The sequence below is a fragment of the Crocodylus porosus genome, unplaced genomic scaffold (genome assembly GCF_001723895.1).
Source record: "Crocodylus porosus isolate Cpor-Errol unplaced genomic scaffold, CroPor_comp1, whole genome shotgun sequence".
Lineage (NCBI taxonomy): Eukaryota > Metazoa > Chordata > Crocodylia > Crocodylidae > Crocodylus > Crocodylus porosus.
Window position 1 is genome coordinate 70,057,771 of NW_017728906.1, and position 25,546 is coordinate 70,083,316.

A 25,546-nucleotide genomic window follows, 5' to 3' on the forward strand; every position below is an offset into this window, starting at 1 on the left:
AGGGGGTTGTTCATCTGGGGATGGAGAGGGTTGGGGGTTAAAAACAGACCCTGGTCTCAGGGGAGAAAGAGCCACCCATCATGCTAACCACTCCAGAGTCACCATTTCCCCCAGTTGTCTGCCCACCCACCCCAACTTACTTCCATCAGCCCCCTGAGATCAGTGAATGCTAGTAAAACAAGCCCTGGGGGCTATTTTCAGGATTGAAAGAAGTGTGGCAGCATCAGGGGGGAGGGGGGTGGGATGGGGGACTGAGGGGACCCATAGTGGGTTGGTGGGATCAGAAAGCCTCTCCAATCCTGCCAACCCTACCCCCAAATCCTCCCAGACCTCCTCCATGGACCCTGGTAGCCTCTCCAATCCCACCAAACCCTCCTGGATCCTACCAAGCCCTGAGCGGACCCCACTTGCCCTCCTGATCCCCCAAGCCCCTCAGTGGACAATGCATGCCTCCCCACTTTTTGCCAACCCCCCAGACCTCAAAAGCCCCCCAATCCCTTTCCAACCCTCCCTGCAGACCCTACTTGCCCCCCTAATCCCCTCAAGCCCTCCCCAATTTACCTTAGATTGGGTGGCCATTTTTAAATTGAATCTATCCTCCCCCTAACCTCCCTGGATATCTGTATATACCCAAATGTTGAAATGACTACCAGACTCTATGACTACATCTTCAGATCAAAGGAATTTGGTTAAATATGTATGACTGAGATCTATATCTGTACCCATTACTCCTGAAATGCATTTTGAGCATACTATATATTGATAGAAAACACTGACTGAGAATAGTGTGGTAAAGGGCTTGTGAAGGGAATTAGGTAAGATGTAATTTATAACTCCAGAGATGGCTACACTGCAAGAAAGTGTGTTCTTAACTCAGTTAAAATAGCAGTGAAGACAAGGTAATCTGGGGATAGGTGATCCCTCAATACTTGGAGTGCAGCCCAGGTGAGCAGAGCCCAGTAGTGGGAGACTCCGCAGCCCCACGGAGCTGAGTCTGGCAGTGGGAGGTGGGGCAGAGCCACTTGCCAGGGCTGTGCTCTCAGTGGCTCCTCCACTGGCTCTCCCACTACCTCCCACTGCTGGGCTGACTTCCACAGGGCTGGTGGAGCCGCTCGGAGCACAGCCCTGGCTCTCCCCCACCTCCCGCCACTGAGATGTACTCTGAGTGGCTTCACCAGGCCCACAGAGCTGAAGCCTGGTGGCAGAGTTAGTGGGAGGCAGGGGAGAGCCACTGGCCAGGGCTGTACTCCGAGCAGCTCCGCCACAGGCTCTCTACCACCTCCCACTACCAGGCTCAGCTTAATGGGACTGTGGAGCCTCCAGCAGCCGGGCTGCGGTCAGAGCCAAGGCTGCACTCCAAGAACCAGGACTCTCCTGCTTTTCTTTTCCTCTGGCTTCATATATCCCTCTGGTTGGCCAGCTTTTATGAGTTAGATGAAGGACACAATTGGCCCTTTCTAGCCCACAGCCTAGTGTTTAGGGCACTCTCCTGAAAAGTGGGGAGCATGAATTCAGATCTCCTCAGGGTGATGGGCACCTTTCTCTGGGCTAGTGCCCTAACCACTAGGGCTAATGGATGGTGAAAGGTATGAGAGAGAATCCAATCCCCTTCCCTCCCCACTACCCATCCCATTTGTTTTTCTCTGACCATACTTTTAGGGCCTTTTACTGAGATACATACTTTCCCAGTTGAAAATGTTTAACCATAGAGTATAAATGGCTTTAAAGAATCCCTTCCACACATGCCCATAAGGAAAAATTTAGTCCCACAGGTGGGAATAGGATCTTATATCTGTGCAATTGGCAGTTAAATGTCTTTAGGCAAAATAGGATTTTTGAGCCAAAATGCCAACATTTTGCATCTACCCTGACATCAAATTTGGAATGTTTAGCACTGCCACCCTAATGCACTCAGATCTCTTTTCTACCATGACCTTTTAAACCTACATTTATGTGAAGTTAATTGAAAAAGAGGATAACGACAACAGCAAAAGCAAAATATTAACTGCTTTTCTGACCCCTTGTCCAAAGAGGGTGCTGTGGAGGGTTGCAACTGGGATTCTATACATGGCACAAGCTGCCTTAAAAAGTGGCAATTTTAGTCCTGTTAGGGTAAAGTAACCTGTTAGCAAATGCAGACAGTTGCCAATTAAAGGATAAGAAATTAAATGGGAGACAGAAAACACTGCAGAGTTTCTCTTGTCTGTGGAAAAAATGTTTCTTTTGTTGACATTGTGGAGAAACACCCGACTCTCATTTAGAGTCAGTGGAAGCTGGGTTTCTTTCCTCTGTGCTTTTACACATTTCTCCCATGGACTTTTGAAGTCTCTCCAGGGTAATAGTAAATTACATAATACTAAATACAGTACCAAAAAATGCAAAACCTGCATAGAGAAATAATGAATCTTTACAAATCAATTAGTTGCTGCATTTCAAACACTAGGTACAGAGAACTGAGTGACAGAATTGCTGAACTACTGGTATGTAAGTAGAATGGCTTCAAGCAGGGGGCAAAGGACAAGAGGGTAACAGGGTGGTGAACTAAAGTGCATTCTTGCAGCTTTAATTCCACCTGAATTTCATATTAATTTTTACAAAAATAGATGGAAATGACAAATTTTTCCATAAATAGGATGATCTTTTTTCTCATGAAAATACTTCCGTATAATTCTGTAGCAAATAAATAACCATGACTTCAGTAACAAAACAATCAACACGACTCCTACACACTTAGTTCTCTAGTTTAGACCTCAAAGCTTGCTTACGTATAAATATGTTTTCGAGTCTTCACCTCTGTCTAGTGAGTTGTTGTGAATGTTGGTGTACTCCTCTGGTGCCCCTGGCTGGTTGTTGCCACACACCATATTACTTACACCTCCTCCATCCATGCCAAGTCAGCTGTTAGGAAACTCATTAAGGAAACACAGCTTGATTTTTGCAGCTGTATAGTTTCAGAATTGCCTACCTGATTAAATTAAGTGCCATCCTGCATTCACTCCCCTGTCATGACTTGGGCCTGTCCTTACACACTTTTTTTTCTCTTTAAACAAAATGAAATGCCATTCGTAGCCTTTACATTACTCTGGAAGAGATTCCTTCAAAGTTATTTCTTTCCATCTCCTCTTACCAGCCTAGTTAAACATGATAGATTCAGGGTCCTGATTTGCCATTTGAGCCATATGTCTCAAGACATCCTTTTTAGTTATAATGCCCAGCAGCCTCCTGCAAGAAGAAAGAAATGAAAGAAAAGGTTGCAGTTATCCATTTTTCCTGTCCTGCTGTAGGTGCATTTTTAAGAGCTTCGATACATCTCATATGAACCTGCACAGCTGTCATTGCTCAAAAAGAATGATAATATGTAAAAAACAAAATCCTAAATAATATGTTTTTCACTATTTTGGTTATCATTGTATATTATAAAAATGAACTGTCATCAGTTTCATACATTTTTGTATGAGAAATTGTATGGGGTAAAAATCACACCATTCACTCCCCACCTGCATACCCTGGTGCAGAGGGTGAGCAGCACAAGATGCCATACAGAAGTATCACTTACATTGTTTAAGTGGTGCCTAAGACATTTAGCCTGGCCCAGAATGCCACCATGTATTCTGTTTTAAAATTCTGAGAGCCTTACTCTCACTCAGGAGTATCTTACTATTCAGGGAGGTACTCTGACTATTGTGAAACTAAATAAGAAGTTGCTACTCAACAAGAGGTATCAAGTTTTGGAATTTGGCCCTTAATAGTCCTTAATTAGCAGGGCAGAGGCTGCCAGTATCTTCATGAATCTTGAGGGGCCAGAAAACTTCCTAGCTTTTCACACTTCCAGGAAGCAATCTTTCCCAGCTCATGAACCTTACTAGAATTGGAGCTTGGAACCACATCATTCTGATAGCAATCTTGCCTTTCACTTCAGTCACAGAACATGTGGTTAATGCTTTAAGACTTGCTAGAGATAAAAACCAAGAATGAGTTTTTTCCAGAATCGTGAGTCCCCAGTGAAACACTTTAGACCTTATTTTGACAGCTACTGGGCACACACAGTCAACTAACAGACACCGATATTTGGCACTTCTGAAAGCAGCACTTATTATTCTGCTGCCTAAACTTTAGGCACCCAAGTTTGAAAATGATAGCTCAAAACTTGATAGCCTATTTGCAGAAAAGGGTAATCACTAGATCCTGAATTGCAGTGTGTCTCTGGGAGGTTTTAAGCATGTCCACACAGGGCATCTGTTCATGTGCTCTGGGGGGAGGGGGGTGTTTTTACTTAGAGCAGTCCTGAGAGCTACTCTAATAAAAATGCCTGCAGTGTCTCATGTATACAGCACCCCATGTTTCAAGATGGCAGCAGGGGCACTGTTGAACAAGCTTTAGTTAAAGTGTCCCTGCTGCCATCTTGAAACACAGGACACTGAATACATGAGACGCCGCAGCATCTAATCAGAATGCTCCAGCAGACTCGATAGATTGAGTCTGCTCTGACACATCCTGTTTACAAATCACCAGAGCACCTGCAAAAGTCTCCAAAGTCTCTGTCTGGACCTAAACTAAGCCCCACCCACTGATTCTTATTTGGGTGCCCCAGAGACCAGAAATTACATGAGCAGAGGCTATTGGAGCATGCAACCCAGGGCCCAGCTTGACAATTTAGCCACAAAAAGGCCTTCATATCTAGCAGAAGAAATAGAACATCCAACTCTAGAAATGTTTCTGGGAGAGGGAGCAGTTTCAGCCTGAAACTCTTCCCCTCTCTTCGTGCCCCCCTGACACTGAGGTGATCCTGGTCTGAGGGAAGCACAGGGCGTAGGACTTGCTTTTGGTCTGCAGAGTGAGCAAGGAACAACACGGAGTTGGTCTTCCACTTGACTTCACCACCTTCATGATACATCTTTGCCACCCCTAGGTAGGAAGCAGCAGTGGCCAAGGGAAACCAACTGGGACCAGGAACCAGACTTGGGGACACAGCTTCCCCATGTCAGATTATCAGTCCCCAGGTTTTGCAGTCCCTACCACACTCCCTGGCTGTCCTTGCTGCTCAGCTGAGCAAAGCCAGAGGGAGGTGCTCCCACCATCTTTTCCCCATATCAGAGACTGCCTGGTTTGAGAAGAAGACAGGGAGCAATGGGGAAAATGACCCAGCCCATTCCCCAAACATAGTCCCCAGCTGAGGAACAGTCTGGGAGCAGCTGTTGCAGATCCCCTCTCTTCCTGGACCAGACCAAAAAGGCAGCATACAAGTTGCTTTGCAAACTATCTTGAAAGCTTCCAGGTTAAGAACTCAGGAGAAATTCAATTAATACTTTCATATTTCTCATTTGTACCAGAAGAATGGTGATTCTCCTAATAGAAATGTAATATGGCTTCTGTTTTAAGAGGGTGTAAGAGTAGTACAAAAAGGAAGCGAAGGGTCAGGGGGACTTGTCTACTGAAAGCTGCTCTGGGGTGCTACAGGTCATGTACCCAAACAGAAGCAAATGCGCTGTCCTAAGGTTGGGAGGAAGGCTGTATAGATCTCTAAAACCAGCTTGATTTATTTGAGAGAACTTCCCTAATGCAGACAAAACCATTTTTTCACCCATTTGATTCTATTATTGCGCCTAATCTTTTTCCCTCATGTGCTTTTTCTGGACTTTTAACTCAAGGACTTCTATTTTCACCACAATCAAACTGGACAGATTTATTTTCCTTTGTTGTCATCCACATTGTGATAAGTACTTCGTACCCATCTTAGCTTGCCTGGGAATCTAGGAGCAAACAAAGTATTTGCAAGCAATGCCTCCAAAAAAATTAAATAATATTTACCCGACTGATTTCATAGGTGATGGTTTAATTAGTTACTGTCTATAAATTACTTTGAACAGAGAAAACACTATGTTATTAGTGCTTATTATTATAGCAAATTGGCTATTGCCCTTTCCTCCACTTTTAAGGGTACTTGATCATTCTGGCTCGCGTGTACATGCACTTACCCACTGCGAGTGACAAGACACTGTCGGAGTCCAAGTTTCCGAAAGATGTCCACCACTGTCTCCATCGGTGTGTGGTCAGTGACGGTGAAAGGACTCAGGTTGAGAATGCGCCGTAGTTTCAGAGGATGAGGACTGTTGGGTGGGAGCTCTGGGGGATCTTCTGTGAAATGCACAATGGAATTGCTCACTACTCCATCCTGACGCTGTCGTGCATTCTCTGTATGACAAAGAAAGAAGGCAAAAGCTAAACCAAAGTCAGTAATAACTGGCACATCCCCTCTTTGCTCTTCACATGCCAAGGTGCTAGAATAAGGAAATACAGAACAATCTTTTGCATCCCATGGGACCACTGTTGTAATTGGATTAATATTATGATGCAAATGGAATTGGAGTCATTAACATGCCCCTTTTTATTCTGCTGGACTTTCTCTTTTCCAGTGTGTTATTTCTTGTGTTAGGGCAGACCTGTCCAAATGGAAGCCCATGTGCCTCTGCAGCCACTTCTCCTGCTGCTTCTCCCACTGAAGCCCACACAGTGGGGAGCCTTGTGCTGCTGGCTGTGTCCAGCAGGCAGGGGAGCCATGCACCACCATTGCTTCCTGGGAGCCACTGGCATTACCTGCACAGTTAGGGGCCATGTGCCACTAATGCACCCCAGGTGGCAGGGAGGTATTCTGCCCCTGCAGCATGTGGTCTGTAGGGTCTGGCCCCCAGCTATGCTAAAGTTAGACAGCCCTGTAGAGGGTATTGGTCATTGTTTGAAAATTCAAGATTTTGACACTATTAGATTTACCAAGCTACACAGTGCAACCCCAATGTACAAAATTCACTCAGGGCATCCAGGTAGGGGGGGCTCTGACATGGCAGAAATGTGGAACTTGTTGAATACTTAGTGAGCAGTGTCTAATGTGCACCTGATTCAGACTGACGTGGAAGGGAGGGAGTAGCCAGTGGGCCTAGACCACTATACAATAATGTGGCAATGAACAACCATTCAAAGAGTGTGTAGGAGACAAGGCTATTATAACTAAGCTGCCATTTGCCCTGCCCGTAAGATATGGAACAGATTCTGCTTGCCTCAAAACTCTTCATATGAAGCTTAGGCATCTAGGCTTAGTGTGGGAAAAGTGAGGGGAGATCGTATTCCTGCTTTTAAAACAGAGTAGCAATAGTAGGAAAAATGAATTCAAATACATTATGTATTTTACCATATTCCAATTCAAAATCTATTGCTGGCACCTTGATCCAACTACAAAGCGAAACTGGCAGCATGCTAGGCTTTTATGACTGTTCTGTGCCTTTCACTTTAATGTATGCCTTTAACAATTGTTGTTAGAGTAGAAACGACTGATCTTCTTCGTACTTTTCTCCTCACTGGCTGCTCACTTCCTGTTCAGCTGCATGTGGTGCTAACAACATGAGAGATGAAATCCCAGGGATGATGACAGACACCACCTAAAACATATCTTATGGGTCTTTTTTTCATCCCAAATCTTAGAAAATGGTTAGAATGATCCCCTTTGATTGATTCAGGTTGCTTCTACTCTTGAGCAGTACAGCAGCTCATACTCGATGCAAATGTATATATTCTCAGAGCTCATTTCCATCAATCAAAGTGCAGAAACCTACTTCTTTGACTTGTAATATGCGGACAGTAATGATTTCCAACATATTCAGCTGCATTATTTTTCCTTTAAAGATCATTCTGTTGTAATATTGTTGAAAGCAGAACTTCTCTGGTTCAAATCTAATATCACTGTAGCATGTGACTTTCAACCATCTCACCCTACATATTACACATCCAACTGCAATTTACAGGAACAACGTTAACTTTGCCTTGTCTTGTTTTGATTTATTCATCTCATTTTCAAGAGTGGATGTGTCTGCACAGGTCTTTGTCATATTATGTCATGGTAACAAGTTTTGCATTCACCTAACCGAAGATGGTTTATCTGACCCAAATAAGAATTGTTCCTTATGTAAGGAAGTTTGAATAAACCAGCAAGTTGCTTATCCTCCTTGATCTACACTCAAAGCAAATAACACAGGGATTTCAGTTACCATTTCTTTAGAACCAGTACCTCCTGCTTGCAAGCTAGCTGTGACAACAGTATGAATGACATTGAATGACCAACGTCCTGATTTTCCACCTGGAAGTAAAATTTCTATCTAGATAAAGTGTTTCTGTAAATAACAGAGTAAGACTGAACCAAATTGAGTACTACCACAACAGTGGCAATATTTATACAGTTTAAAAGACTTGGGAAGTCAGAGAAGTGGTAAAATGGAATAATTGCACCTATTCTTGCAGTTAGTGCATATGCAAAGCAAACCTAACATAGCCTAAGGAGCAAAGCAACCTCAGTTCTAGTGACTCTACTAAAATGGAGAGATTTATAGGAAAAGACTCTCGTCTAGAAAGCAAATGAATTCCTTTAAATATGGAAATAAACCAAGTCGTAATCACATAAGCCTCAAACATCACCCTACCAGATCTAGGTTACTCTCAGATTGTACACTGACATATTCTCAGCAGCCAAAAAAAATGTACTGCACTAAAAAGACATGCTTCCAAAAGTAAAGGCAATCACATTTAAGACATATTACCTGGTCATGGCCAGGTAGTGTGATTACACTGATGTTGATAGTAAGAAAATGGGAATAGCCTCTTCACTTCTTTTGCAACCAGAAAAAAATCTGTTTCTTTCATAACTAGTATGATATCAGATATTATGTCCGTGGTGTGGAAAAGACCAGTCATGTATATGTGTTGTTTAGTTGGTTATAACTGAGGTGGCTAATGAGATCCTAAATGAGGGAATACATGGGGCCATGATTGAAAATGGCTTGAAATCCTTCAAAATACCCACTGCCCTAGAAGTCACATTTGTAGAATCCGTTTTTTAGCTAATTTGTTCATCTGCAGCCTTGGAGACTTCAAAAGAGATCACATGCTAAAATGCTAGTACTGTACTGTGCAGGTGACCCACAGCTTTCTCTGTCCTTTGCATAATCATCCAGGTAACATTTCAACTTAAATCAGAATTTCGATATACAAAGAGACAAACCTTATGCATAGAGCAGCACCTAGAATCAGTGTAGTGTGAACATGAACCTGACAGCAAGTTTCTGATACAAATGGTGTGATGTGAGATCAACTGTGTGGTTTCCAAATAGCTGCATTTGCTCCCCATTGAGGTCATCATTCAGCAAAAGAGGAAAGGAAAGTATCACAATTAGACAAGTCCTGGGTATTTTAGGAAAGCGAAATCTCTGAAGAAAAGATTGATAAGAAACTCTTATTTGGTACATCTGCACTTTCCCAGGGCATTAGGATTTGTCTAGCTCAGGATGGCTCAACTTCTAGCCCACGAGTCAAATGTGACCAGCAGAGCCATCACATTGGGCCCATGGGTCTTCCCATGGATAAGGAAGTTTGGTGGCAGGGGAGTGGTAACCATTAATACAGCCACCTTCCCCTCTGCCAAAATCCCAGACTCCAAGCCCCATGTGCCCAGTTGGAGCCTGACTATGCACCATTCCCCTATGGGGCCAGGTCGTCACCCCCCACCCCTTTGATTCTGGATTAGAGCTGGGCCATACCCCTTCACCACCCAGGGGCCAGGCTAGGGCAAGGCTATGTCCCTTTCCACCCATGGGGCCAGGATGGGGCCAAGCTATGCCTCCTTACCCTGCAGGGCCGAGTTGGAGCCAGGTCATGCCCCCTCCACTCACAGCACTGGGTTAAGAAATTATGTATAACTATTCAGGAGAAACCAGGTGGAAAAGTATGTCCCCTATGATGCTTATTGAATCAACTTTTTCATAATTAAAATACTGTAAGGGGATATCTAACAATGGGTTTGGAAATGCTAATGATCAATAAGAGAATGTAGGAAGGGTGACAACCCAGCGACTCTCCCCTGAAGTGGTGGGTAAGAGCCTCTGCTGCTCTACCGGTGAAACTGATTTGTTTGTCTACATGTAGGAGACTTTAGGGGCCTGCACGTTCTGCCTCCAATAAAGATTTGAATAACAAATCTCTGGGCAAGGCTCTGTTTTCTTGCCATTGGTGAGGGTGGGGGTTCTCATGTAATAATTCTTAATTGATTTTTAATTCTTGATTCTGCCTCAGACCTGTCAGGCACTCTTTTTAATGGAGCTGATCAGAAAGCATTTTTTTTTTACTTATGGACAATTTGGGGATCAAAGTAACCAATTTCCAGTGGGGAAATAGTTTGGATAAAAAATGTTGGCAGCTTTACTTTTGATTAATTTCTTAATTAATGGTGCAGAATTAGACAGGACCACACATTCACCTCTCCCAGCATACAAAGCAGTCAGATTGCTTGTTCAGCAGCAGTTTCAAAAGGTTTTACTCCTGACATTTCAAACCCATTTTAGAGGATCCTTTTAAAATAATCATACAGCTTTTCTACTCACTGGCATGATTGCAAAATAAATGGAAAAGAATACCAAATCACAATGGCAGCTAGTGTAACACGCATTACATGGCTACACAGGCTAAGTACAGGCAGTCAAAAAACCTGAAGCTGAATTGATTCAGTCTTTACCAGTTAGTCTAAGCTGCATAAGCAAGTGAGCAGATATTTATTTTGATTCTGGAAATGCAGCCATATGCCTGCAGGGGCTCAGAACAGAAGCTGAGGGGTGCTAGAGCATGCCTCTGCTTGGCTGGAGCAGACAGCCTGGGCCAAGCCTAGCCTGCCCACCCTCTGAGGGAAGGTTTGTGGAAGAGGTGCAAAGTATCCAGGGACACTGGGGGACTGTGAGTTAACTTGAATCTGGAAGGCACTTGCCAATAAACCAATTTAACTTAAATCAATTAAGTCTGATACTGCATCCATCCAGGTTTATCTGAAACCTGTTTTGGCCATTTTGAAAGTGGTTTATGTGCACTTAACTTTTGTTCTGTTACAGATGTGAACTGGTTTCTGATTATTTATACCAGTTTGTGTGTGATGTCTGTCCCTAGCTACAAAGTGCAAGAAAGCCACAGAAAAGGCTCTGTGTATCCTAGACTTGTACTAAGGTTCTGTAAGAGAGTACAGAAGACATTTTTTAAATATTTAGAAAGAAAACAATAAGATGCAAACTTTAGGCATATTATAATGTATATAGAATTATTAAACTCACAGCAGTAAAATGATGTCCAAATGAGATACAGAGTTTTTCCCTCCCTAATACTTTATATTTTTGGTATCACAGCAATGATAATAACTTTTCTGGGAGGGGGAAGTGTGGGAATCAAATGACTGAAGGATACTTATTAACAATCAATTTAATTTTAAAGTCTAATCATTTAGGCAATATCCCTTTAAGTACAGAAGAACATTTGAAAAAAAAGCATTTGTCTTTCAGATCATGTGTGCTATCAAGTTTTATTCTAGCTTTGGAAAAAGTACTTGTACATAGGAATGCCAATTATCAAAATAGCTCATATTTTCTATTTACAGATTCTTTTTTTCCTAAAGAGCTCAAGAACTTCCCCTGCTCCATTCTTTTGAGTGCACAGGGTCTACAGGGTCACAGCCTCTGCAAGATTTAAATAGACCTATTTAAAGGGTAATCTCATTTCAAGATTTCGATACGTTGCGATTTGGTTTAATTCCAAATTGAAATGAAATGAAATCCAAAAACATCAGCATCCCTGAGAAAGGGAAAGCCTTTGTGTCCAACTCCTGCAAAGTTTTCCTGGCTTGTCTCCACTGCTGCTATACACCTGGGAAGCCTTGATGGTCCTGAATTGGGAGCAAACTACCAAGGTAACTGGACCAGACCTATGGAACATGGAACACCTGAGGACTCAGGCTACTGAGGAGATGGTAGCTTGGAAGCCAGAACTCACATTATCCCTATCAGGCAGGGTCCTGAAAATCTGGGCACCTGGAAACCTGTGCTTCAGAGGAACCAGGCAGCAAACTTACCTTAAAACAAGAGAGGTTTCCATTAGACCTCTGCCTGCTACATCAGAACCATCCCTTCTAAAAGTGTAGACTTTGATGAATCAGCATTTTCTGATAGACAAGCTTTCTGCTGGAAAGTTTCTAACCAGCATTGAATGCTTCCAACTAAAAATAAATGTGACCTGATGTGATAACAGAAACTAATGCACCATGGCACCAATGCCTTGCATGTAGTAGCTAGGCTCACAGCTACCTCTGGACTCCCACTACAGAAGTCACTAGAGACTTTATATAGCTGGAGAGTAGAGATTCTGTTAGTCAGGTTCTGATTTAATTTACACCATCCTGATACTGGTTCAACTCCATCAAATGATCCCAGGTTCATACCAGTGTAACGAAGTGCAAAATCAGGCCCTGGAGATCTGCCAACAGGTATGTTGTAACAGAGAAGCTACTAAGCATGTTTCTACATAAGGACTCACATAGCATTCCTCATCCTGGGAGGAAAAGTTTGGTTTGACTTTTTATTTAGCCATTGCTAAGGGTTACATAACTTCACTAACCTCCTGTTCATTCCCATTCAAATATGTATTGCATCAATACTGATACATTTTACTCACTTATTGCCAGAATCAATTCTCGTCTCTGTGCAAATCCAATGAGGCGCTCTGAGTCTTTTGAAACCACCACTGGGAAGCCATTGTAATCAGTCTCTTTGATTAATGTCTCCACATCCTCCACTGTCATGCTATCCTGTGTCAAAACAGAGAGGGCAGGCTCACCACGCCGAGGCCTCATGACATCTGTTGCCAGTGTTCGGTGTGTGAACTCATCCTTAACATCCAGAAATGGGTAACCATTCAGGTGGATATGTGCCTCATAGATCCCTTCCTTTCCAAATGCATCTGCTACCCACTTGCTGGTTACAGCGGCAGCCATTAGAGGAACAATGTATTCCAGACCTCCAGTTAACTCAAACATAATCACCACCAGGGAGACGGTCATTCTTGTAACTCCACCTGCCAAAAGAAAGATCATTCAGGCTCCCCCTCAAAAATAAGTCACATTTTTGGTGTTTTAGTCTCTTGTATTCATAAGGGTATAAAATGATCCAACCCCTTCCCTTTACAGTGTAAGTAATGTTGTCTTTTTCACTTGCTGGAATTTCATCTGCTGGAATTTTGATTAGAAACGGCTTCCAATAGGAATGCTCAGCCCAAACTCTCTTAGTATTAGAAAGGCAGATAATAAATACTTGGAGATCATTTGAATTAAATAGTCTAACACACCATCAGAGCACGCAAGCCTAAACTCCTAACTCATACAGGCGTAACTAGGAGAGGACCAGAGGGGACCCAGCCTTAGATTCTAATTTAGAGGGGTAAACAGAATGATGCCAACCCTTCATTTTGGCTGCGGCATAAACAGCCCTTCATTGTCCAGTTAGAGCAACTAGACTGGAGCAGCCTGTATTACCTGACCAAAAAGGTGGGCTTAAGCAGCCTGCACTGCCTAACTATACAAGTCAGGCAGATTCATAGATTGTAAGGGGATGGAAGGAACCTTGCAAGATTGTCGGGCCCAGCACCCCTGCACTAGGCAGCAAAGACAACTAAAATCAGGTGACCCCAGCAAGGTGACTGTCCCGTCTCCTCTTGAAGATTTTCAGGGTAGGCAATTGCACTACCTCTGGAAGAAGCTTATTCCACAGTCTGGACATCCTGTGTGAAGAAGTTTTTCCTAGTGTTAAGCCTGAAATGGTCTTCTAAGAGTCTGTGACCATTACTCCTGGTTTTCCTCAAGGGTGCCTTGGTGAACACTTGTTCGCTGAGCCCTTGATGTAATTCCCCTGATGTAGTGGTAAGCTGCTACCAGTCTCTCAGCCTTCTCTATTTTAGGCTGAAGAGTCCCAAGTCCCTCAGCCATTCCTCGTATGACTTGTCTTGCAAGTCTCTGATCATATGGGTGGCTCTTCTCTGGACTCTCTCAAGCTTTTCCATATCCTTGTTGAAGTACGGTGCTGAGAACTGGATGCAGTACTCCATCTGTGGTCTCACCAATGCTAAATAAAGTGGAAGAATCACTTCCTTGGTTTTGCTTGAGAGGCATCGGTTGATACATGCCAGATGATTGTTTGCCCCGCTGGCTACAGCATTGCACTGATGGCTCATATTTATACTATGGTCTATTATTACCCCTAGGTCCCTTTCAGTCATGGTGATAGTCTGTTTGGCACCACTGAGCCTGTAAGTATCTTGGGGATTGTTCATCCCCAGATTGAGCACTTTACACTTCTCAATGTTGAACTTCATCTGGTTCCAATCTGCCCAACTTGCCAGCTTGTCTAGGTCCACCTGTATCTGCAGCCTATCTTCAAGCATGACCAAGCATGATAACTTGGTGTCATCCACAAAGTTGATACAGCCCTGCACCATGTGGCCAAAGAAGCTGGGCAGATAAAACCTGAACCACCTAGCTGGAGGAGCCGGGTACAGGAACCTGGGGCGGATAAGACAGCCCTCCCTATCCCCACCGCTTCGGGGGCAAGGAATTTTTTCCCAGGGTGCAAAAGTAATTCATTATACTTCTGATACAAAAGGTTCTACACATAAACTACTTATCCTTTCTTTTTTTTCTAAACTGGAGATAACATGCAAACACAGATGCTATTTATTTCATTATTAACTTCTTCACTAATGTACAATGGTCAACAGGCATGTTTGCTAATTTGAAAATAAAATGTTTAAAATGAATATCAAGAAAATGGAAAACTCAAACAAATTATGTTAATGTAGTTGAAGTGCATTATGATACATTATGATAATGTAGTTCTTTCCTTGTATGACCTATGTAACTTGGCTGTCATCATGTAAGTGGCTTCCACAAAAGACATTTGTGAAGCTTTGTGTAACTTAGCTATGAATCCCTGTATAAGAAAATCAGTCCTACTTATGCCATCTTTCATTCTAGTCTCTTTGGCTTCCTATGCATGTGCTCCAATGCATTCTAATTAGAATGTGTCAGAGCTAGAACTCTGCAACGTTGCCACAGCATCAGATATGTTTAAAAATGGCTATGGGACTCTAACTAAACCTCATCAAAAGAGGTTTAGATAAAACATCCTGTGGCCATTTTTAAATGCACTGGGGCTCAATACATGTGACACAGTGGCATTTCAATTAGAGTGACTGCCCGGAAACCACTCTAATTAAAATGCCCCTCCCTTCACCCCCAACACACACAAACACCTCCAAGCACATGTTTAGGCAGTTTTTGTGGTCATTTTATAAGTAATTTGCTTCCTGATTCAATTTATGATATAAAATAAAAATAATGTTGTAACCACAGTTTATTAACAACTGTGTAGGTTTCTCTGTATTGTTAAGTGATGTTGCTGCATCAGCTCAAAAGATAATTGTAAGGATTTGCTACTTTAAGCCTCAAAATACTTCACCATTTTAAGGACGAAAAAATATATCATTAAAAGCTGCTTTTTATATATTGGTACAGATACGGCAATGTAGCTATAGGGTGCTGACAGGTGGGCAGCTCCCCATTATAACTCATAGTACTTCACAGAAAGTGCCATGAGTTACAGCAACCCCCCCACCCCAACCCAAAAGACATTCGCTCCACTTTGGAGTCATCCAGCAGAGAGTGGCTACATGTCTGCAGCCTCTCTTCCTTTGCCCTGCCCCTCCCCTCCCAGCCTGGGACCTGTCTTCAGGGTGGGAGAGGAGAGAAGGCAAGCACATGAGGTGGGGGTGAATTGAAGCCCCCCCCCCCCCCCAATCACCACCAAGTGCAGGCTGGGCAAACCCCAGACTGGAGCTTCCTTCCCTGCCTTCTTCCCACTCCTATCCTGAAGATAGCACCATGGGGGGTGGAGGCTGGGATGATGCAGCCCAGCCCTGCTTGCATGCAGGGGAAAACAGAAGTTAATGACAGTGCTCTGCTTTGGAACACCTTCATCTGAACACTTACTAAATGTGGATTAATGCCTTCATGCAATCAGACACTTTTGAAGTGCTCTGAAGCCATGCACTTTTGTCAGGGCATGGCTGTAGAACACTTTCAGGGGGCCAATAGTGCAACAAATATCACTTCTGTCAGCACCCATAGTTGTTACCTGGTAGTTGGTGGCATTATAAAAAAAAGAAAATGACTGCTTGCTAATGGATGAACAAGTAAAGAGTTTTTGATTATTGATACTGAAGAAAAATGTTTCCACTCTAAAATTAAATCTATTAGAAGATGACATATGCTTATTGACCAGTTCTGATATTAGCATCCTTTGTTCCTGATGTCACATAATATCTTAATTGGCTATAGGAAACAAACTGGAATTTTCAGGCTTGTGCTCTGAGCTCAGTTTTCATTTCAGTGCATTAATCCTAATTCATACATCTTTCTGTCACAAGTCTAAATATCAAATAGAAGTAGAATTTGTAGGAGATACAGGACATGAAAGACTTGAAAAGCGAAATAATGTGATCAGGGTTGATGTTCACACATTTCCATCAAAGTGAGCAATGTTTTTGGGATGGATTCAAATTCTGTTTTTATTATGACCTTCTCCCTAAGATGTTAAAATTAGGATTCTTTTTGGCCAGTTTATTAGAGAGTACTAAGTGTGAATAGGCATGGAAAACTAACTACCTTCTCTCCTGCAGAACATCTGTTAAAGTATTTTCATATACCCGGTCACGTGATTTTTTTCCCCTAAGATTGTCAGCACAGAACCTACCAAGAGCATGAAATTCTATTAACAATTTTAAAAAGCTAACAAGATGTCTGGATGTCAGCTTTTTTACTGCATAAAACAAAGTCTACCACATACTATACCTAGGCATGCCGCAGCTCCCACCATAGCATAAAGTCCTGGAGTGACACAATCTGCTCCTGGCCTACACCAATTCCTGAAGATGATCCAGTCATGATGGTGATAGGCCACCTGCTCCACTCCAATTCCAACCATTCTTCCAGCCATAGCTCCTACCGCCATACTAGGAATGAAAAGGCCTGAAGGGATCTAGAATGAAATACAGTAAAAATTTGACAAAAATGTCTCAGCTGTGTACTGGGGTTCCTTGCTGGAGACAGTACTATACACCACAATTTCCTCAAGCCATGTTGCCATTGGTCTGAGCTAGCCCTCAATAAAAACTACTAAATATTTTTTCCCCCCTAAGTTTTGCTTTTTAGAATGAAATTATAAAGAAATAAAATACATTAAAAGGCATGTACTGATAAAATATTACAGATAAGCTTTTGGTTTTTTTCAAAATGCTGCCCATGTTTGTAGCTTCATAAACTTTTAATTGTATTAAACAGTAAACTCAAAGTTATGATTCTCCTAACAAGTATAACTTAACTATACTGTATTATTTCAAAACCTGAATTTAATAGTATAGACATAAAAACAAGATGCCAATTATTTCTAAGTGAACTAAGGTACAGTGGCAACAGAGATCTCATTTATAAAGCTGCATGAGGACAACTGAAAGTTACAATTTGAATTTTGCAACATGAATTAACCATATTTTTCTTCAGTGAAGAAATCAAACAAATCTACAAGATGCACCAAAGACCCTATCCCTGTAACATTAGCATTGTAACCAATGCAAGTCTATGAGGGTTTTAGGAACATCTTGCATTTCAAAATTAGTGCATTATCATGGACATCACTGGCCTCATTCCAGGTGTCTATAACCTCCATGGGAGAGACTGTAGGCTCTAAGCTAAAGTTCAAATTTGACACTAAATATGGATTGCAACAATGAACTTTATATCAGTCTTTAGTTTACCTTCATGCCAAAAGTAAATATTGTGATGATGATTTTAAAAATCAGAGCCAGGGCCAGCTGCCACATTGCAGTGTAGACTCCAGGACCTGCAGGTCTGTCAGGAATGTCATCTACAGGTCTGGTCATATTTGGGTCATTGATATAATCACAGAGTTGTGAGGACTCCAGAGCACCACAGTCATTGAAAAGCTCAGAGATCAGCTCACTGGTACTTCTCCTGGTGTACGGATTAGGATAGGCGATGATGGCAGTGATGGCAGTTACCACAATGACCTCTAGCACTGGATACTTCCCAAGTCTGGTGGTCTTGCGCCTCCTGCACCAGGCAATGTTGCAACGGATAAAGAGTGTCCCCCACAGCCCTCCAAACACTCCGAGAAGAATGAATGGGAAAAGTTCAGCCATATACCAGGGGGTATGGTATTCCACATAAAAAAGGACCAGTCGACTGTTTCCAAATGGATTGATGGACCTCAGTGTAAAGGCAGCCACAAGAGCAGCGAAAAATGACCTCCAGAGGGTTTTCAGGGGAAAGTAATAGCTAACCTAAAACAAACAGAAACAGTAAATACTTAACTTAGTGGAACTTAAAATGTTTGCTTTATTACCCACTTTTATGGTGCACTGTAGGCAACCATAGTTTGTTTAGTCTGTAATGATACACTTGATGTTAATGGGGCTCCATAAGTGTGTCTCCAAAAAGAATGTGGTCATCTGTGTGTAAGGCAAGGCATTTTCAAACGTCAGAAGGGGACTGTTAAAAGTGAAAAATGAACATAACTCTATAAGCAAGCCATTGAACAATGCTGGTTTACCTGGATATGTTGGCGTTCTAATTGTTACACATGCAACAGCATGGTTTTGCAGTCTTTGTTTACAAATTTCAAGGAACACAGCTGTTTGCTTTGTGATTATATTCTGAACACACACACACACACACACACACACACACACACACACAATTGTTTGGTTGACTCTGGAAGACTCCTCTTCTTCCAGAACGCTGGTAAGAAAAAATACCAAATTACTTCTAGTAACAATTAAAGATTTCGTGTATTTCAGTAAACACTAAAATAAAAAATATTGAGAAAATTTTAAAAGGAAGTCAATGAAAGTGGGGTTTTCCTGTTGATGAAGAATATTGATAATGGATATTGTGATAACAGAACAGTTGCCTCTTACCTCTTCCAAACTAAAAAGGACACCGCCAATTGGAGCACCAAAGGCAACAGAAACTCCTGCAGCAGCTGCAGCTGAAAGCACCTACAGAACACAAATATTTGTTAGACCAGGCATATGTCCTTTGAGGGGAAGAGTATATTTAAAGTGTAAAATGCCAATTTGAACCCATGCTTACCTCTCTCCTCTTTCCTTCATTCTTGCTGTACTTTGAGAAAAGGCTGCTGAAGAAATTACCACAGCAACAAGCCACATGTACTAATGGACCTTCTTTTCCAAGGCTGAGGCCAGAAGACACCACCAGCACCAAGGTAACAGTTTTGATTAAGAGTGTCCACTTCCCCAAGTAGCCCCTAATAATGAAACCACTCAGGATGGTTTTTATCTGGAAGGCAGGAAGAATAAGTTGAAGAACTAAATACACTTCTTCAACTCTGATTTTGCAAAACTGATTTAAAAGCTGTAATAGTAAATCATTCATTGCTTGACTGAAGCCAATGGGAGAATGAGCAAAAATTAAAGTGACTTTCCTGCAGGGATATCTAAGGCTATAGACATGTGCATGAAGAAGCAACAGCTTAAATGCATAGACATGGGGCAACTCACACCACAACACCCGTGCACAAATGAGCAGGTTGTGAATTTAAAATAAAGAAAAACAAACAAGTTGTGCACTGAAACGCAGGCATTTGAAAGCATAAGAAAATAGCCCCTGCATCACCTTTCCATAACTTTTTACAATTGAGGCAGCTTGACTTGCCACAACTCATTTGTGGATCCATAGCCTGTGTAGATATTACCAGACACAACTTTACAAGCTAAGTATTGCTAGCAGATTGCTATACCCATGCAGGTGTCTCATGGATGTCAATAGGTGTCTGCAATTCATATGGACAGTTTATAGAGCTAGTGTTAGTGAGATGCAACTGGGTGTTCCTTCCCTAACAAGCTATCAATCCTTTATTTCCAACCATCATCAAAATACAGAAATGCTATGAAATTGACTTACTAAAGTGTTATTTTTAAGATAAAATTCAGATTTGCCACAGGCAAAAAAGTGATTTGGAATTTATCCCTCAAAACCTGCCTAAAACCCTCTTGTATATGCACCCCCAGCCAACAGTCTTAGAGCATTTATACACATACTTTTTTTCCAGTGACACGCCGGAGATCCGCTGCTTCAGAGCAGACTCAATTAATTCAGTCTGCTCAGCACACGAGCTGAGGCCAACTGCACTGCACTGCGTGCAGTTGTATAAGTGACAAAATTCATGTCAGCACACAGAAAATTGCAGCGGTGCACTTTTTGAACTAAAGCACTTCCAAGATATTTTAGTTCAAAAGTGCACCACCGCCATTTTCTCAGCCTTGGCGCACATTTCATCACTTGTACAATTCTGTGTGTTGCAGCAGCGGGCACTTTTCAAAACACCCAGTGCTGTGATGCATACATATGTAAAAATGTCCTTAGCTTTTAGTTATTTATTTATTGTCATCTGAAGAGGCACAGCTTTTCGTGGGTACTCTTTGGCTGGCTGCAATGAAAAAGAATTGACTGAGAATGTTCAAGTGAAACCAGATTTAAGCCAAGTCTATGCTGCATCCCTGTTGAGTCTGAGACTGCTGCTAAGAAACAGGGCCTACCCACTCAGCTCTGCTCTCGCTCCAGAGTGCAGCAACTAGAGTAGTAGGTACGGATCCACACCATTCTCAAGCTTTCAGTGTCATGCATCCAGAACTTGAGCTTTTTACCCCCTGACTTAACCAGTGAGTTTGGGTGTAGGTAGAATGTCTGTGATCATCAGTAATCTCCAGGCCTACCAGGCAGGAGTACAGGCTGTAAGCCCCTGGAAGCACAGTCTGTAATTTAAAATGTATTTATACAGTAAACTTTATGACTTGGTTAGAAGTCATAATATTAATAAAAAGAAAGGAATGATTAGATATATACTGGACACATCTACACAAGATGCTTTACTTAAGATTAGAGCAAATTACTCTGCAGTAAGCATCACCATTTACATGTCTAGATGCTCACTATGCAGTAATTTGTTTTAATCATGAGTAAACTTGCTACCTGTAAATACAAGTAGCAAATTTACTCACAGTTAGTTACTGCGCAGTACAGCATGTTTACATGGCTGACTGAGAGCAAACTTGCTTCCGGTCAGCTGGGCAGCATGGGGTGGGAGATTGCTCCCTGACCCCAGGAGCTGCCTACTGCTGGGGCAGGCTCTGCCACTGGAGCCCAGGTGGGGACAATGTTCCTCTACCGTGGTACCAGGGAGCTCCCAGGCCTGGCTCCCCAGTCACAAAGTGGGGACTGGGAGCTTGTTCCTAGCCCCTGTTTCACAATCTTGATCATGGAGCTGAGGCTGGGAAAAAGCTGGGAGCTTGTTCCCAGCTCCTGCTCCATGATCATGGAGTGGGGGCTGGGAACAAGCTCCCAGCCCTGCTCTGCTATTGCAATTATGGAGCAGGGACTAGGAGCTCCCTGCATAGAGAGAGTTCCCTGCTAAGACTGGAGCTGGCTGTGACCTGTCCCTGATCAGGACAGTTCCCAGCCAGCCCTAGGTTGAATAGGAAAGTCTGCACATGCAGCCTGGAGGTGGCTGAGGACTGTCCCATTTCAGGTAATCCCCAGCCAACTCCAGGCTGCACTTGCAGACTTCCCTGCACAGCTCATGGCTGGCTGGCAACTGTCCCAGTCAGGGGCATGTCAGCCTCATGCTCCAATTGGGTGATTGAGGTGTGGGCTTAGAAAGAGCTGTGGGGAGGGGGCAGGTCCCAGCCCCCAGGTGAGTGGGTAATCCCTGCCTAGTCGAGGGCTCACTGCTAGCTGCCCCACTGGAGGATCAGGGTAGAGGGCTAAGACCTGCCCCTCCCCTGCAGCTCCTTCCAAGCATCCTTCCCCCAGTTGCCAGGGCAGGGGGACATTATTCCTGCCCGGGCTCTGCTGATGGAGCCCGCCCCAGCAGCAGGCAGCTCCTGAGGGCAGGGAGCACTCTCCCAGCACCCACCGGAAGATGGTTGTCTCCTGGCCCTGTGATCCCTGCCAGCCCCTAGAGCTCCCCCTGGTTGCTGCAGGGAACCAGTGCAGGACTAGAGGTGATGGGAGCAGACGGCTGCTAGGAGCTGCAAATCTGCTCCTACATCCCCACACATGTAGACACCTGTCCAGGGTGGGTTTACTCTAAAGTAATTTACTCTAGAGTAAACCCACCCCACAGCATTTGCACATGTTGATGCACCCACTTTTTATAAATGATCCGTCTAAAAACTAAGGGTAAGATTTTCAAAGACTGAAACTTACATTTATGCTCCTAAATCTTAAGTAGTATATAGATCTTATATAAAGATTTTTAAAAGCAAATGCCTAATTTCCAAAAGTACTGAATAATTTTGCATTACCTCTTGATTAGAAGATCATACAACTGTAGACTTAAATGGCCAGCTTGAAACACTATATGGGGACCTGATTTTGAATGGTTGGGTGCTCAGTAAATGGAGCTTTAAGGCATCCCAATCACTGGATACACAAAAACTCCAAAAAGGTTGTTCTTGTGGAGCCCCAACTTTTTATTTCTTTTATTCTTGGCTTCTAAAATGTTATCTATTTCCTTAAAACTGGATCAAGTAATTGCATCTGCTGGATTTCTAGGCACATGTTTGTGTAACTGTCTCAGAGGCATGTATAACAAGTCTCTCAGTCTACAGAGGACTGGAGTCTCCTGCAACCCCCATCTGAGAACCTGGCCACTACTTCAAGCTGTACCATTTCAGAGATCATTGTTTCACCCATCAGTTTTTAAACATACATCATCTAAAAGAAACTCACCTCTGGGATTCCAGAACCACAGGCATAAGGTGCAAACACCCTTACCAGGGAGACTGCCAGGAAAGCAAAACATAGAGCCCACATAATGTAGAGAAAATAGTTTAGGATGTAAGCACTTGCGCCCTAGAAAAATATAGTGAGAAACATTATTAGATAAATGTAACACAAATAAACCTCCTGGGTAGAATTCTATTTTACATAGGAGATGACCAAAGCATAACCTGGGACCAGCTCTGAATTAAATTGCTATAGTATACGAGTGATTCTCTTACCTGCTCTTGGCATATATATGCCCCCATTATAGGAATAGACAGACATCTGCTTCTATAATAGGGCCATTTATGTGTCTGAATAGGTAATAGTATCACTCCTGCACTATAGTCAGGTAACTCAGAGTTGGTCCCAACCTACACTTTGGTTTTCTACTAGGTGAAATAAAATTCTGTCCTATACTTCTACTAGGACTAGCCAGAGAAATGGAGCCACTTCTGCTCACTGACCACAGTACTAGTAGTATGTTTGACACTGGTTTGGCTTCAGTAAACATGACCATTTCTATTATATGTGTTCCAACCATTCTATTGTATATGAAAAGATAGACTGCTTTGGCTCCTTAACGTATTTAAATAACGTTATCTTTTATAAGGAACTCAACTACTGCACAAAAACTATTATAAAACAAACACTAAAGGGTAGAGGGAGGACAGAGAGAAGATAACCACACACGTAATCCAAACCATATCAAAGTAATCCATCACAAAGGCACACCAAATTACCATAAGAAAAATATACCTTCAAAATGGATTTCCAGTGTACTTTAAAGCCAAGCAGCAAAAGACTCTGAAGGCCTGTCTGGGAAACTATTGAGATTATCAAAGCTGTATAGGGGATGTGGCAGTACATTCTGCTCATTTAAATGTTAGACCATTACTAAAAACAGATTAATCCCAACTATTTGTACTTGTCAGGCAGGAAGAGATCATAAGAAGTGATCAGTCAAGTTCTGAGGGTTTAGATTACAAAGGGGTTTTCATACTAATTTTGCTACTTAAATTATATCCTTTGGTGTATTAATATCCAGTTCAGTTTGCAGAGGACATGCATAATTGAATCCTTCACTCTATCTGATACAAAAATACATACATTTCTCATTCTGCAATTGTTGCAGCCTCTACAGGAATTTTGGAAGGAGTCTGGTTGAGAACCCTTTAGAATTATTCACTTTGATTTCCTGAAAGCAGAAGTGATCTTAGTGAGGTGTATGAATATGAATATACAGATGGATTTTCCCGATAGCAGAGAGTTGGTGTCTCCTGTTATAATACTGGCTTCCATTATGAGAAAGGAGTCAAGGGTGACCAGTGACCCTATACTGCCAGTGAAGCCATATTTCCCGGCTAATGAACTTTCAAAACTACTAAAGTTTTCCTTGAAACATTTCTCCCTATTTTTAAACCTGACCATAATCTTTTGCTCCTGAAACAAGCAAAGCTACTTGACAGCCATACTACTCTGTCCACTGGTCCATTTGTACTGACTCTCTAGTCACTCACACCTCATGGTGAATGTTATCAGTGGCTTCTTAATTAATAAGGATTTTTTTTTCCTTTACATGAATAAGAGGAAATTGCCAAATGGAACCAAATGTATTTAGACCATGGAGACAATGACTATGGAGACTGACTGTACATAGCCACCATGTACTGGCAGTATTCACCTCAGAATAATGCTACATCTAATAAGAAACTGCTTGTTCTGTCACCCAGGTATAACACTGACACCTGCAGAAAAACATATAAAAGGGGTTTTTAAGCATTACAAGTTTCAGAGGTTACTGGGTTTATGATCCTGGCACAATATTTAAAACACCCTTAAACACCTACCATACTATATGACGTAAAATACATGTTGCATCTAATGTGGATGGTGGTAACAGGTAATTCTTTTTACAATGAAGTAGTGAAACAAGGGTGGGGCACCAACTCTGGGTACCAATTTAGAGGGGATGGCCATGCAGTGGCAACAGCAGCCAGAGTGTGAAATTGTTAGCTATGCCTCTGTTAAAATATATTATGCAGAACACTTTTAAGCCAGTCTCAGATAATGTTAAATTAAAGACCTATTGAGCTAAAAATGATCCTTGTGTCCTATGTCTTTATTATTTGAAAGCAGAATAGACTTTGATGAGACCCTGAGACTCAGAGCTACCATCCAAAAGATAAAGGAATTGGGACTGAAAACTGCCAAATGTTATTGCTGAGCACACAATATCTATCCATATAAGAAGACCCTTTGGATAAAGAAAGCTGTCAGGTCTCAGAGATGAAGAGCTGATTTATATCAAGAGAGAAGCAATGACAAAGAGAAATTCTGGATACACACCAGGGCAAGGGACAGACAGTCAAAAAGTCTGAGCCTGAATTGATTCAATCTTTGCAGGTTAGTCTAATCTAACTAGCCTAAACCTAGTAGTTTGTAACTGCACAGATATCCCAGCACATGCCTGCAGTGGCTCAGACTAGAAGCTGAGGGGTGCTAGAACAGCCCACTCATCTCTTCCACAGGGCTGAGCTGAGGGGGGTCTGGCCAGACCCCAGCAGGACTCTCTGATTAGCCCAGCAGGGAATTGATAACAGTGTTTATCACCCCCTAACTCAGTATTATCACCCCATTAAGAAACAAACAGAAGGACATTACCAGCTACCTGTTGATTCTGCCTCTTGATTCAGCATAGACCATAGCCAGCATGTGCTCTGATAGCTAATACATGGACACCTCCTCAGCAAGGCAGAGGGGAGTGGCAGGGAATTCCTGCTTAGC

The 25,546-nt window shown here is 42.5% G+C and overlaps 1 protein-coding gene across 1 annotated transcript in view; it reads right to left on the bottom strand.

The window, feature by feature from the left end:
- Positions 1 to 2,826: 2,826 nt before the first annotated feature.
- Positions 2,827 to 25,546, bottom strand: part of CLCN4 (chloride voltage-gated channel 4) — a 52,699-nt gene continuing 29,979 nt past the window's right edge. The window contains exons 5-12 of the mRNA XM_019529343.1: positions 22,727 to 22,849; positions 19,067 to 19,273; positions 18,892 to 18,972; positions 17,710 to 18,255; positions 16,748 to 16,934; positions 12,523 to 12,921; positions 5,976 to 6,192; positions 2,827 to 3,222 (exon numbers count right to left, since the gene is read on the bottom strand). Coding sequence (XP_019384888.1) covers positions 3,132 to 3,222; positions 5,976 to 6,192; positions 12,523 to 12,921; positions 16,748 to 16,934; positions 17,710 to 18,255; positions 18,892 to 18,972; positions 19,067 to 19,273; positions 22,727 to 22,849 — 1,851 coding nt within the window. The 3' untranslated portion in view covers positions 2,827 to 3,131. The remainder of the gene's footprint in view (positions 3,223 to 5,975; positions 6,193 to 12,522; positions 12,922 to 16,747; positions 16,935 to 17,709; positions 18,256 to 18,891; positions 18,973 to 19,066; positions 19,274 to 22,726; positions 22,850 to 25,546) is intronic.